The 15,230-nt window shown below is 42.8% G+C and overlaps 2 protein-coding genes across 2 annotated transcripts in view; one reads left to right on the top strand and one right to left on the bottom strand.

Annotated features, from left to right (window-relative positions):
- Positions 1-6,075, bottom strand: part of LOC106821126 (putative uncharacterized protein DDB_G0284213) — a 19,435-nt gene extending 13,360 nt beyond the window's left edge. The window contains exons 1-7 of the mRNA XM_014825808.1: positions 6,016-6,075; positions 5,228-5,333; positions 4,850-4,886; positions 4,429-4,502; positions 4,122-4,177; positions 3,756-3,815; positions 3,315-3,385 (exon numbers count right to left, since the gene is read on the bottom strand). Coding sequence (XP_014681294.1) covers positions 3,315-3,385; positions 3,756-3,815; positions 4,122-4,177; positions 4,429-4,502; positions 4,850-4,886; positions 5,228-5,333; positions 6,016-6,069 — 458 coding nt within the window. The 5' untranslated portion in view covers positions 6,070-6,075. The remainder of the gene's footprint in view (positions 1-3,314; positions 3,386-3,755; positions 3,816-4,121; positions 4,178-4,428; positions 4,503-4,849; positions 4,887-5,227; positions 5,334-6,015) is intronic.
- Positions 6,076-6,921: 846 nt separating this feature from the next.
- Positions 6,922-13,288, top strand: LOC106821128. The gene is made up of 10 exons (XM_014825810.1): positions 6,922-7,077; positions 7,540-7,713; positions 7,911-8,097; positions 8,430-8,579; positions 8,918-9,091; positions 9,963-10,409; positions 10,533-10,623; positions 11,036-11,151; positions 11,353-11,513; positions 11,939-13,288. Exons 2-10 carry the CDS (start codon positions 7,583-7,585, stop codon positions 12,093-12,095), a joined length of 1,614 nt encoding a protein of 537 aa, XP_014681296.1. The 5' UTR covers positions 6,922-7,077; positions 7,540-7,582; the 3' UTR covers positions 12,096-13,288.
- The last annotated feature ends 1,942 nt before the right edge of the window (positions 13,289-15,230 follow it).

Genomic DNA, 15,230 nt, shown 5'->3' with positions numbered 1-15,230 from the left:
AAAAATGTTTGAGTCGGCCCCTTTTTGGCGGGTCGGTCGAGTGAGGGCAAACAAACAATATTTTTATTTTGGCCCCAACATGAGAGTAGTTAACTCTGTAATCTATACACTGTATAGATACAAGTGCTTGTCATCTTGTATTGGTATCGTTATCAACAATGTCTCCTCAATAACACATCAGGACACCTAAACATTATATCACCATATAATCAAGACCAATAATAAGGCTGGCAAAGTTCACATTGTAAGATTAATGTACAAGTTATTGTATGCTATCGTGGCAAAAAAGATCCGAACGTCAACGAAATGACGAGTTTTGTATTTTGTAGGCCTACTCTCTTTTTTTGCAACAAATTCTGATTCTTCTTAAATCTTCTGTCTCTACAGTTATGTTACCATATTGCTACATATAAGAAGGCTAATCACTACTGCTACAGTACGTTTCTTCATTAATAGAAAACTCTCGTTGGATTGTCCTCTGTTGATCTCTTCAGAAACAGCATCTAATGCCCTCTTTAGGCAGTAGAGTTTTTCAAGAGGCGTCAAACATTGGTCTAGCTTCTCAAGTTCACACGTCTGTTGAAAAAAGAGGCAATCAATGACATGGGGCCAATGACAACACAAACGGTGTTAAGCCGGGCGCACACGTGAGTTATTTTACTCAAGTAAAATGACGCACGAGTCAAATTACTCAACGAAAATCCGCCGCACACGTGAGTAAAATGACGCATGCGTCAAATTACTCAACAAAATTCCCCGCACACGGGTGATGAAAAATGACTCATGCGTCATTTTACTTGAGTAAAATAACTCACGTGTGCGGCTGGGCATTTACGTTCGCACTTGTTTACTTCGCCGCCTTTCTCACGATGCAGATATTAGCTGCCTTATATAATACTCATCAGGCTTTCTAGTGAGAGAGAGGGAGGAGTATGCTCACTGCGTTCGTGTAGGGAAACCACAGCCTCACTGGCGAACTCCAGCTGGGGGGGGGGCGGTAGCGTCATCGGCACGAACATGCCCCAGCCGTCGCTAGCAAGTCACTTGTCGGCTGCTGCAGCAGGTGACGTTTACACAACCGAATAGACCTTCCTGGGAGTGCGTGGGTAACGCAGCTGAAACGAACGAAGTTCAGACTACGGACATAACCTTTGTCGGCGTGCACGATATAGAATCGATCAAAACATTTGCATGTGTACCATTCTGTTGATGGCTGGGCACTAGGTGATGTGTCACTATGGCTTTGTTTGCGCAGCAAATAACACTGTGGGGATTATTTTAACGAATTCACGAGTGTCGCAACATCTCTGCTGTGGACCTTCCTGTGTATCATTTAGAGGCTAGACCGCCAAATATCTAGCCTATCAATTTGCTGCTTCTAACGCCTTCACATCGGGTCCTTCTGCCCATATTCTGGATTTCGTGCAATAATCCTAAGTGATGGAAGAAGAAACATCGAGTTCAGCAACACGTATCTCTTCTCTATTAATGTAGCACTTTAAGTTGTCTGGGTCAGAGTCAGGCGCACACAAGACTGCTGTAGATAAAAATGTTGTTTAATACAACAGCCCCAAACACCAAAATGAGATGAGTATTTATGATTATCGCTGTCATATATCACACTGCGTATTCTATGTCACATACATTACTATCGGGTATCTATTCACGAAGCAAACTTTTTACCTTGGTAAAGACACGCAACTATCCTGACTCACAGCAGCACACACTAGGTCTTAGCAGCTCACCTCCTACCGCTCGCATCGTTGTCTCATATATTCGCACCTGCGCATCAGTTTGGCTGCAGGATTCGCGGCGTACTTTACTGCCGCGTCATGCGGAGAGTCACGCCTCCAGAACCCATGCGTAGGTGTCACTGAAGCTCTGCGCTTTGTGGCGTCCATTGCTTCCTCGAGGCAGGCGTTCCGCTGCTAGGCCGCCTAGCCAGGAAAATCTCGGCATTCTGTTATAAGATATCTACAGAAAGGTGCTGCAATATGCAAGCACCGAACTTGTATGCAGGGAACATTCATCAGCATGGAATGGAATGCTACATAGTCAATTCGTTTGGTTCTTTGTAGGTCCATGCGATATATATATATATATACTAATGTATATGATACGGCAGGGGCGTACGTACACTTACGCAAAGTTATGCAAATGCGTACTAAACTTTTTCAGATAAAAAAAGAAAGAAAGATTTTTTACTAAACAAAATAATGCAACGTTTAGTTGGGATTACAGATTATGCGTGGTGATAAGAATAATGACTACAGTCATTATGCGCCAGATGGTCGGCACGGATTTCAGTAAAAATGACAACTTTGACAAATTTTGAGCCTGGCCAATTTTGTGCTACTCAGTCAAAATGTCATGGGTAGCCCCTGATTATGTAATGTATACTGTATAGTATATATATATGGTTTTTTCGCAGCATTTTCGCGAAGCATGTCATTTAATGGTGGATAGGGGAGGGCCTGCTGAGAGAGTTGTTACCAATTGAGTCAATTACATCACATTGTTCATAACGCAACCGCGATTAACACGGGCTGAGCTCGATCAGTTAGAGAGAGAGAGCCATACATCAAGCTGTGAATGACATAGTATGACTGTGTTGGCGCAAAACAGCTTGAAAATCAAGGATTAATGGGATCGTACAAAGAGACAAGGGGGAAGAGGGAGAGGCAGAGAGGGAGAGAGAGGGGCTGGTGCGTGCGTCGCGTGCGTGCGTGCGGTGCGCGTGTGTCGGATGCTGGCACGCCGTCGTGCGTGTTTGTGGATGATACATGTGTTTGTGATGCATGTGTTGTGTGCGTGTGTTTTTGTTGGATGCGTATGTGTGTGTGTGTGCGGTCCGTGTTTTTGTGGCATGCATGTGTGGTTTGTGCGGGGAAGAGAGAAAGAGAAAGAGAGAAGAACGTAGAGAGAGAGAGAGAGAGAGAGAGAGAGAGAGGAGACGAGAGAGAGAGGAGGAGAAGAGGAAGAGAGGAGAGAGGAGAAGACGAAGGAGAGAGACAGGAGAGCGAGAGAGTGAGAGAGCGAGCAGAGCGAGCGAAGGAGAGAGAGGAGAGACGCACGAGAGGAGAGAGCAGAGAGATGAGAGAGAGAGAGAGAGAGAGAGGATAGAGAGAGAGAGAGAGAGAGAGAGAGAGAGAGAGAGAGAGAGAGAGAGAGAGAGAGAGAGAGAGAGTGAGATGGCTATATAGGTAATTACCAATTAATTAATCAGTAAGAGGTTGCTGTGCTAATAATGCGAGTGCACACTCCATATATCATTATTTATAAGCAATCAGGTCAATACTAGAATTTGAACATACTCTGAATGGACGCTCCCCATCGAAGAGCGGTCAAGTTTGATAAGGTCTAACTGCTCTTGTGATGTGGTCACCTGTAAAATTAGTTTAGATTTGGTAATACTTTAATCATGTATTTGAACCAAAACAGAACATACTATCGATTAGCATACTGTATATATAAGCTGTATATTTTGCGGTGGTTTATATTTCGCGAATTTCGCTAACGCGTCCCCGACCCGAGAAAATATCTGTACGCGAAAAACATGGCGTATACAGTAATTTACAAATGAATTTTACCGAATAGATATTATGTAATAAGTTATCATAATTTTTTGGCAGTAAATTAGTACAGGGCAATTAATCCGATCATATTTGACTAAGACAACTTGATATTGACTAAGACAACTTGATATTTGAATAAGACAACTTTGTACAACCAAGTACAGACAATACTTATGTTACCCGTTTGAATATTTCGGCAATAATTCCATCCACAATTACTATCCTATAGGTTTTGAAGTCCTGTAATTGTAAGTAAGATAGTTCATAGTTTGGGTCAGATATCACACACACAAAATATATCAGAAAACCATACTAAACTTCATGCAAATGTCTCTGGCATGAGTTGCTAAGTAGGCAACTTCTTTTTGTTTAACAATTTATTACACTAACAGTGTATTATACCATGTGAAATATTAATTGGTGACACTATCATCATTGTTATCTGAATATTTCCAAGATGTATATGAAGTGTCAAATCCATATAACCGTACACTCGCCCATTGCAATCAAATTTCAATCAACTAGTATTGCCATCTACTCACTCACATTATTGTATCCCAATTCTTCACCTATGATCTTCATTTTAAACGAATTTCGAAAACCTGTTAATACAAAAGAAATAGCTGTGACAAACCTTATTACAATGAGGCAATATTAATATTGTACAATAGCCCTGAATACAAACTTATTTCATTTATATGCCTCCTCGGAGCACACGTAATGCCTCAGCAAGTGCATGCTATTGGTTTCTGAAACACTGTAATCAGCAAGCAAGGCTACTTGCTTTACAGATTGAAGTTCTAGCCTACACAAAGTTACATGAACACTGAAATTCTGTTATATAATGTAATACCTTGCACAGATTTTATCACTCCATCTTCAATCTTGATAGTTTTTTCGTCATTCTTGTCAAGACTGATGTACTGCCTGACAAAAATATCAATTTTCATTTTCCTCAATAGATATATATATCTATGCACTTCGATAGCACTATTTTTTGAAAGTAGTAATATACTTCACTGTACTATACAGAGTGCTTATACATAACTATAATACATGTGCTGTTGCAAATATATAGCTATAACACAGTAGTTATAAGCTATTCATGTCTAATCAAACAATCACTGAAACTTAATGCATTTTGTATGCAAATGATATACATAACACTATAACCAAGTAACCCTATATTTAGCACCAACCCCAACATCGGTAACACACCATACTTGCATACTGCAGTTACTTATATACATTAGATCAAACAAGTAATTACCTACCCACGAAAATATGGTGATGGGCGGAAAATGTGAGACTCTGAAAATTACATAAATCAGACTAATTAAGCAATGACTTCACTCCCAAGCTGCATGAAACAATAGTATACATTGTAACAATAACAGAGATCTTGCTAATTTGATAAGCAACAATAGGCCTACTTCATGTAATGATAAATCACAAAATTGATTCATATAAACATTTGATTGCTATGCAGGGTTGATTTACAAAATTAAAGCACGGTGCAAAGATATACAATGCTATCTTGTACACACAGTAGGTATCAAGCGTGATCAGTGCAAAAATAATCGACATGCTTGATTATTAACAGAGATTCCAAATATAATATGTCATTTTTTGCATGAGTACAGACAACCTACCAATAAATTGTTCAGTGATATTTATATCACATATGGCTTGGGTGCTAGGTACACATATGAGGCAGCAGCGTTGTTGCGCGTCACGGTAGACAGCCTCAAATTTTGTCTGTAAACATTATCAGAACATTATCGTGATTATACATTCATGAAAATGTTAGGTCATCTTAGCAGGAGCGGATAATAGAGATTATCCCTATATAGATTATCTCTATTACCAACTCTAGATACAATAATGTAACCCCCGTGTTTGGGTTACATTATTGTATCTATTATCCACTCCTGATTTTAGTAATGCTCATAGGGCCGGTCTATGTCCCCCAGGGTACTGCCGGAACGTACCCTGGGTACGGTCCGGTATACCGGAACGTACCCTGGTAACTATTTGATATGGTTAGGGTTAGGGTTTGGGTTAGGGTTAAGGAGTAGGCGGAGGCGACTCCCTAGACTCGTTAGTGGAGTAGGCGAGGTACGGTCCGGCATATTACTATTAGATAGTACCAGGGTACGTTCCGGCAGTAACCTGGGGGACATAGACCCTCTCAGCCTTAGTAATATGCCCTGATAACATGGGATGGACGTGATGTTTAAAATTGGAGGCTACCCCTTTTTGGTGTGCCCTTAAAATCTGGAAAAATACTGTCTTAGTGTCTAGCTTCAGCCCTGGATCCGCCACTGTACAGTACGTACTTACTGTACAGTAATGCAGTACCGTGACTAGATCTATATACAGAACTAGCACATGACAAAAATGTAATAGCTATATACTATCGCTCTACAATTATGTATACCTGCAAATTTCTAAAGAAAGGATTAAAATCTAAATCTTCAATGGGCGCTGCCATCTTGGAACAGCTGTAAGAATATTTTTCCCTGCATGCATTGCAAGATTACAGACGAATCATTTTTCGGAAAAACTATTCATTTTTAGATGATAGTTTTATGATGTAGCAGAGAGAAAGAGGAAAAAGAGAGACAGAAAAATACAAACACGTAATCACGTGTTGATCCAGAACACGTAAGTGGCGGATCCAGAAGTGAATTAATTTTAGGGGGCGAATCGTTCTGGGACCGGGACTCGGGAGGCGAATCATACGATTGCAACATACAAATAACGTATTAATATATTCAATATATTTGCAACATCTGTTTCGCTCTTTCAACGCCGGTCATCTTTTTGTGTGCGCGCGCGCGCACGTGCGCGCACGTACCCGTACACGTGTACGCGTGTGTGTTGTAGCGTACGTTGTTTGCGTGTTGGGCCCACTGATCTCTATAATAAAATCTTTATTATAGAGATCAGTGGGTGGGGCCCGCTGCCTGTGCTCAAAATTGGCAGGGGTATCCTCGAGGGACATGTGCTTGGAAGATTAATTTAGCTAAAAAGATGTATAATTTTACCGCAGTAAAAAATACTTATTTCTGTGTACGCTGGCCAACCATACTCGCGCGCGCGTCCCACATATGCTACCGTCTCATGCCCGCCCGGTGGTTGCTAGGTTACGAGCTCCGCTGCTGGGAGTGCTTGCGTGATACAACATGGAGTCACGGGGAGTCGTGTGCATCAGAAATAAAGCTTTGGAGCTTCGTAACCTCGTATTTAAATATAATATTCACATCGCAACAAGTACGGATTATTAATAATTTATAGTCATTTACAATTATCGTTATTATTATCACATTGCCGTATCGCAAGTGTAGTGTGAGCACGACTTGAGCGACGACTGAACTGAAATTCAACGTTACATTATCGTCGACAACACTCAACACGCAGCGTCAAGAATATGCCCACTACACTGCAACCTGGCAGCTACTGATATTGACAGGTCTAGCCTATTCCCAGCCCGACAAAGGTGAATATAAAGCCCTTAGCCCTTATAAAAACTTTACTATTGCCGTAAAGCGGTACGGTTCCTGCCAACAGTTGGTCAAGGGGGCTGAAAACTGGGTACGGTTTGGAGTAGACGAGGTACGTTCCGGCATATTAGATAGTTAGTAAGTTACCAGGGTACCCAGGGTACGTTCCGGCAGTAACCAGGGAGACATAGACCCTATCAGCGTTAGTGGAATGTGTGCCTTAAACATATCTTATCAAATGACAGATCTTATCGTTCTTAAATATATCTCTGGCTCTGTATCAGTGTATGTATAGTCTGAGATTCCTCTGGCCAATGCCCACACCGACGATTTTGGTGGATTTGGTGTGGGTTAGCCCCACCACCACTAACCCACACCAAATCCACCAAAATCGTCGGTGTGGGCATTGGTCAGAGGAATCTCGGACTACAGTGTATGATACATCTTTGTGTGGCTAGGCTTCAGAGGCTGGTTAACTGTGCATCAGCGGGATCGAGTGACATGAAAGAGATGGAGTGCATAACTTCCTCCTACAATGAGACATTTTACAATGAAAAGCGAACGAGGCGGAAGGCTCGGACAATGAGTGCTCAACCAGATAAGAACAGACGATGGTTGTCTACACCACAAAGGTTATAACTAGATGTCCGTGTGGAAAGATTAAGTCTTGTTGTAATTACGATTATCTATATATATATATACGCTGGTGTTGTGCTAATAGGGACCAGTCTTTACTTGTTTTTTTTTTACGTAACAAATCTGTGTTTTCTTGCATTCCCGGCCACAATTTCCCCACATCAAACTGCAATAGGTATATGTTCTCTTGCAGATGTCATTCAGAGGTGTTCCCTCTGGACAGGCACGCTCGTTGTTTCGACTTTGCTGTTGACCATTACCAGAGAAGTGAAACAGGGTTCAATGATGCATGCGATCCAGCGATGCTGTCTAGTTCCCACAACCCGACAAGTGTCACTGGACTCCACCCGACATTGATCAGATATCACCATAATCAACAGGTTAATGCATAAGTGTGTGTTTATAGTGATATATGCTTGGGCTTATATATATAGTATGCTTAGTTGCAATAAATCTACAAATCTATGCAGTTTCACAATCATGGTACCTATATGTTGATTATGAATCTTCTAATGTGAAAATACTATATTCTTGCTAAATATATATGAGTTTGTTGCCCTCACGAGTGAGATAATATGATATGGATTATAGTAATATAGATGAGACGATGGATTTGTATAGTCGACTTCTGTTGTCATATATATAGAAGCCATGTTCAATGCTTTTCGGCATGTAGGGAAGTCTATTATAAGTAGCTGCTTTTACTCTATAGGCTGACAACGGTAAAGTTATCTATACATTATTGTGGCAAAAAGCCATTCTCCACGATCGATGGGAATTAGCTGACACGTTCGATATTCCTCGAAATCTCGGCAATAGTTCGAGCAGCCTAGGGGCAGCTTCATCGGAACGAGTGTCACAGGTAAATTATGGTAGCAAAAGTTTCCTCATTTTCCTCCTAATACGGGAGCGTTCTATTAGTTTGATTGTCAGGTAACACGATAGGTCAGAGTGTGACTTTAATTTCACAAACCTATTATAAATGGCTCAGGCAATGAGGATGTGAGTTTTATGTCCCTCCTCACTCCCTCCCTCCCATTTTCTTGCTCCCGCCCTTTCCTCCCTACCTTCTTTCCTTCCTGCCTCTTTCCCTTTCCTTTGCATCCATCTCTTCCCTCCCTCTCTTTCTTCCTCTGCCTCTCCCCTGCTTCCTTCCCACTCTTCCTCTGTAATATATAAACTTTTGGGTGATTTTTCAAGATTTCGTGGGGCATGCAGAGCCTGGGGACAGATGCCAGCACCACCTCTCCTCCATCCAAGAGAGCAAGCACTGTGACCATACCCAGTCCAACACTGAGCAGCCCACTCCACCCAGAGAGGAAACCTTCCTTTGTGGCTTGGGAGAAACCGCAAGTGGAGCAACCTGTACTTGTCGTATGTAATATATAAATAAATATATATATACAGTAAAACTCGCATAAGTCGTCATCGTCTAACTTGTCAATTCGCATAAGTCGTCATGGAAGTCAAAGTCCCGATTTTCTCTCATAGTATATTCATTGGAATAGCCCTGCCTAAGTCGTCATTTATATGCTGTCATTATTTGCAAGTCGTCGCCCTCAGGCAGATCCATGTAATACAAACAACAGTAATTTCCTATCTATAAGTCGTCATCAGAAATGCCGATGGCGCAGTGTACGGTCTAGGCGATGTGCAAGCTGGCTGTCGCAGGTATGCGCTTATGTCGAACCGACGATCGCCTGTAGATCGCGCAGCTGAGTTTACATGAGTTGTTTCTGTGTGCACTGATTGTTTCATTCGCATTGTTCGCTTGGACGCATTGTGTTTTTTCCAGCTCGCGTGGAAACAGTCGCGTCGCTTCGCAAAAGTAGTTCATGTAGATATAAAGCTTGGCGAAATATCATCTTGACTCTCCAAGTTGTCGAAATACCGGCTTTGTAAATCGTCAAAATGACGATATATGCACATAAGTCGTCATTTGGGCGACTTACATATAAGTCGACAAAATGACGACTTGCGCGTATATCGTCATTTTCGTAAGTTGGCACAAATATGCTGGTCCCAAAAGTGTCGACTTATGCGAGTTTTACTGTATATTCATTTTTTTGTTTTTTGTTTGTTTATTTATTTATTTATTTATTTAATCATTCATTCATTCATTTATTCATTTATTCATTCATTCGTACATTCTTACCTGCACTAAGCCATATAAGCTTTGCTGGACTTACACAGGCGATAAAGGTGTTTCAGTCCGAGTTTCTCACTTCTCTCTCTCTCTCTGCAGGATGATATGGCTACTGAAGCTCAGTGCTCCGAGGATGTCGATCTACCGCCACTCGTGGAAACTGCACTGCCAAGCACGTCCCCAATAGAAGAGCTTATTGAAGCCCAGGGTAGCAATTTTACACCTCCACCTACCGACACAACAGGCGCAGGGGACAATGGAGATGTTGTAACTTATGGGCCGGCGCCAAATCTGATTACCACCGGCTGTGACGAAGAAACAGTTGTGGCAAATAATACGAATCAAGAGCAGGAACATGAGGAAAGAGAACAGGATGATGTTAGCGAAGACAAAGTGGAGGTCGAGGAAGTGAAGAAGACAAAGGAACCTCTTGAGAATAAGCAGCGACGGTGGAGAAACATAATGCTCCAGAATCCATATTTGAGTCGATATGCGGTCCAGACCGAGTCTGTCCCCCTTGCCAGCAAGAACACGGTCGTGAATTTCGTGAGTATAGTTAATAAGAGTCAGTATCAAACTCAGTAAGTTCAGAATGTGGTTAAAGAATTTAGCAGCTAGATGAATCGTGTACAAAACATTATTGCATCCTGCAGTTGTGTACACTTGCAGGGTGGGGGTGATGCGTACTCCTGGACTAGTGCTTCAGGCTTCGAACAATCCAGTCGTTACACTCTTCCACTTGACCTGAAGGAGCTAGAAGGTAAAACTGCATCTAGACGTTTCACATTTTGCCATCTGGATTTCAGTTAGGTCGAGTGGTCTAAATGCATAAGTCCAGAAATCTGATTTACATACTGTGTCTGCATGTGTTGTACATGTTTTCTGGAAATGCTTTTGGCAGCACGAAACTGCACGATCAATATTAGCCCTGCTATAACCAGACGTTTTATCTATTTCTTGATACAGCAGATGGTCTTTAAAGGTGGAGTGGTGAGAAAACGGGATAAAACATTGTGATTTGCAGAAAAAAAATATTCAACTGATATTAACTATTGTCTACTCTATGAGAATTGATAAAAAGAAGGGTTATTTGAGTTTATTGATATGGTATCGTGGTGGATATGCCATTTAGACTAAGGGTCATCGTTACAGAGTATACCGCTTAATTATAGAGGTAGCTCCACTGGATTATCTCAAGCTACACTGCAAGGTAAAGATTGTGAAAGAGTCACATCTGCACAAGTTCTTTCTTAAAAAGAAGAGTAGAGATGGCTTCATTCATGGAAAGGTAGAGTACTCTTAGCATTACTGCTACCACTAAGGCGAGTTGGGAAATTATACCAGAGGTGTTTCCTTTGCTTATCTATCAGCATATCTAGGTTAACTGGACAGCTAGGCTTCTACGTTAGTCAGACATTTATACTAATAACAATAGTTATTGCCAGTAGGTTAACGAAACGATAGTAACGTGCATTTGCTCGTGTTTCAGCACGTAGAGCAGGCCATTGCTGATGTCTACAAGGGCGTGGCGATGCCTATTGCATTAGCACTGCAGTTTGCTGGCTGGCAGGAGAATGCCGTATTAGACTCGAGAGCATTCACCGTGCTCTGTATATTGGCAGAGCGGATCCACACTTGTCTCTCAAGCAAGTACGTTCCGCCGTATGTTGTACGAGTCCGCATGTCGTATGTTGGTGCTGCTTGCGTCCTGTAGGTGCCCGCTTGTCTACGTAAAGCGATAGATGAAAAATATCGAAGATTTATATTCATTGCTGATGGTCTAAATGAAAAAAAAACCTGTTATATGCAGTATTTTCATAATGTCGTAATAGATACCTTTGCGTACCTCCGCAATAGAAACCTAATAATGCCACCCGTTTCCAAAATTTGGCAAGTTACTTTTGTAGTTTTCTCCTGATCACATCCAACTATTGTATCATATCAAAATTCATATAGTTGAGACATGTGTTGTCAATCCTGTGAAATAGCTTTACACGTTAAGTGGTTTTAAGTACGTGATGCGCACTACAAGAATGTGAGTATGTAGTGTATTAACTATGAACTCGCGTTCGCAGGAGAGGCGTGAGGAACGATCAGGATGCATTGGAGAGCGCTGACTTCGGAGCTCTGAAGTGGAAACTACAGGGACTCGACATTCCGTCTCCAGTCGCCACCCTGCTGCATGCGATCGGAGGAGGAGACTTCTCCCAGCCTCCTACCACTGCCGAGTGAACGCCAGGAGGGTGTCAAGAGGAGGCGTGTGTAACCGACACTACTGAGTGAACCCGGAACACGAACGGAAAGCCGAGATGTGTGTAAATCCGCTCTCGGCGCGTGTAATGCAAGCCGCGTATCGTCACTGCGTGTCATAATCAGCGCTGGAAGCTGTATAGTAACGGGTCGAAGGGGGTGGCACGGTGGTCAATCACCAGACAGTCGACGCCCTAACTGCTGTCGGGCTGAAAGCGTGAAATCCCCACACGTGGGCTCAAGGCGCGGGCGATCTCACGCGCGGCTGAGCGTTCTCTCGATGTTAAGTGCAGAAATAGCCAGGGGAGAGCTGCCGATGACGTCACGCTGACACCCCCCCCCCGAGGTGGTGACGTCACGCCGACCTTGGCTAATCAATACACATTAGGCTGCGTGGAGCGCTCGGGCACAAACAGCACGTGCAAACAATTCCGGTGTCGTGTCATTACGAGTGCGTCTTTGTGAGCCAACGCGTGTGCGGTCAGAGTATGTGCGACAGCCAGGCCCAGAGGGCGGGTGTAAGGGGAAATGCATGCGTGCAGCGGTGAGTGAGTGAGAAAGCCCGTTGGGCAAGGGCTGCATACACTGTCACAGCGGTGAACGTGACCAGCATACACATGCGCGCGCGCTGTATTTTGCTGTGTTCTCTTGAATCGATGCGAGTTATTGATCATTAGGAATAGCAGCTGAGAGCAAGCTCAGCTGCATTCTGGCCTGTTGGGTCAGGTTAGTGTGTTGAAGCTTCCGTATGGCTTCACATGTTTAGTAGCGGGTGTAGTTGGTGCCAAGAATAATATTTCCCACGTACATTTTCTACAGGTGTATCATAATCTATATACACATATGTATTATCAATCATTCTAGAGATGATCTGAGAAGACTCGAATTTTTTGTATAGCAAATTTCTTTGGCTTTATACTGCGAAGTATACATTTCAGGCACTTTTAGCAGACACTATATCAACATATCTGTATGTTTAGCGCGTATAAAACGTTAATGTTATTCCAAGTGTAGTGGAAAACTGGTTACATGTAAGCGTAGCATATCAAATTACTATGTTATATATCATCGAAACTTAAATCGACTATTTTGATGACGTCTATAGCTTGTGTAAACATTCATATTGTCGTAGTTACCATGTTCTCTTTACTCATATTAATATATTTACATATAAACAACGTTTTTGAATATGTGTGATATTATGTCAAGAACGATCTATTATAAACGTCTAGAATATACTGAGAACAGACTCCACTAGCTATTATGCGTTCCTTGAAAGAGTTCTTGAATACTGAAAGCAGTTGTTCAGACGTATCCTTCGTCCCGCTGTAACTCCTTCCATCTGTCTCTCAGGTCAGAATAAGCTCGTTCCAGACTTAAATGTTCCTGCAAGAAATAAACACGGGCTTGCAGTGAAGCACCTTTTCCTCCTCTCCTATAAAAAAAATCACGTCTGTTCGCACGTCCCCGCTTTCATTTGTCATGCATAAATAGACAGTTCAGTTCGCTCCAGATCGCTGTTACGAGGATAATCGATACCAAAGCTATGGGTAATAGGGAGGATATCACTTCCACAATTTCTACGTAGGTACATAACTTTCGATTAGCGGGTTACATTGACAGAATCGTGAAGCTTTATCGTCTAACTAGGTCAAGAAATAGGTATGATTCCTCTCTCCCCACTTCTATTGACATAATCCCCATGGTAGGTTACGCTGACTGAATCGTAAAGAGTAATCATGCGATTGATTGGGTAATCGATTAGTTGAGTTTCGTAGCCGTCAGCGCCTTGTCAGCGAACTCATTACGCTGTAGAAATATAACCGTGATCATAATTATAGTAACTAGGCATCGTATGTGACAGAGCCCAGCAATTATCACGCAGTAAACACGTGAACGACACGTACGTGTGCACGTGCGTGCGCTCTCACACGCAGACTTGCACACGCACAACAAACAGAGAGGGGAAGAGATAGTCGGGTCACTCGACTCGACTGGAAGCAACTGGAAGCGATCGGCAGCGACTAGTTGCGTCCAGTTGCCCACTGTTCTATTCCGAGCAACTAGTGGCGGCCAGTCGCAGGCAGTCGCGTCGCAGTCGACCGACCTAAGCACTGCAGTCGCAGTGAATTGCAGCCAGTTGCTTCCAGTCGAGTCGGCTCGCAAGCCCGACATAAGCCCCCCTTTAAGCCTATGGCAGTACTATAAATATTAGAGGTGGTGCCCAATGTAGATATTCCTTAGAAGTGAATTACAGATTAAATGTTCGAACCGCGCCCGCCTATACGGGCGCATTGTATCAAGAGCTCTCTATTATTACTCTTGATACTCTCTATATTATTATTACTCTCGCCCATCTGAAAGAACGTATGGAGCAAACTGCTATTGGAAACCGAATGCACGATCAGATATAAATCGTTGGGAGACGAAGGTATTGAAGAGAGCCGAAAACTGCGCGACCTCTCTGTTATACATAACACAGCCCTACTATCATTCAGCATCATTCGATCAATTCAAATGGATGGCCAATGATAATTGCAATATTTTGCCAACAAGGTAACAAAATTAAAGTCAGGTGAGCTGGAGAGTAAGTTACATCTCAAAGGTCGTTTGCACTGACGCCTTCTGATCCCTCGCACTCGTTGGCCTGTGTGTGAATTTATTCTGCGAAGGCTTCCCGACCTCACTTGTTGCGATAGATTCTAGCATCTTTTCTATTGTTTTCTGACTCGTCCCTGAAAGAGAGTAGGTTCGAGGCCGTCCTGTCGCCAAGCAGAATACTTCCTCTTTGCCACCCGCCGCAGTCCTTGTCGGCAAGAAATTTAGGATGGGCGTCACCTCGCGCTTGAGTTATATTCTATAGTGCTGTGTATGCGGATTGGATTTTTCGTCTTCGGGGAATTATCGGCTCTGCCTTTGGGGGGGGTATGTAGTTATTGGTACAGTCTGTGCTGAGGGTATCATTCTAGCAATCTTCACTGATAATACTGCATGCGAGCAGTGCGGCATTGAGCCGCAATCCAGTGATGTGTCTCGTCCTATCATCGCGTAGTCTGAGGTAACCGCTATGGCCTTATAGTTGATTGCGGAGCTGTATACGTTACAGTTATGATTCTG

The sequence above is a fragment of the Priapulus caudatus genome, unplaced genomic scaffold (assembly GCF_000485595.1).
Source record: "Priapulus caudatus unplaced genomic scaffold, Priapulus_caudatus-5.0.1 Scaffold59, whole genome shotgun sequence".
NCBI classification, from domain to species: Eukaryota; Metazoa; Priapulida; class Priapulimorpha; order Priapulimorphida; family Priapulidae; genus Priapulus; species Priapulus caudatus.
The sequence above is the reverse complement of the archived record's forward strand: the minus strand, read 5'-3'. Positions and strand labels throughout refer to the sequence as shown.

Coding starts and splice junctions, on each gene's coding strand:
- LOC106821128 (XM_014825810.1), top strand. CDS start 7,583: ATGAAAGAGATGGAGTGCATAACTTCCTCCTACAATGAGACATTTTAC. Junction 8,098..8,429: donor GATATCACCATAATCAACAG/GTTAATGCATAA, acceptor TTTACTCTATAG/GCTGACAACGGTAAAGTTAT. Junction 10,624..11,035: donor TGACCTGAAGGAGCTAGAAG/GTAAAACTGCAT, acceptor GCTTAATTATAG/AGGTAGCTCCACTGGATTAT.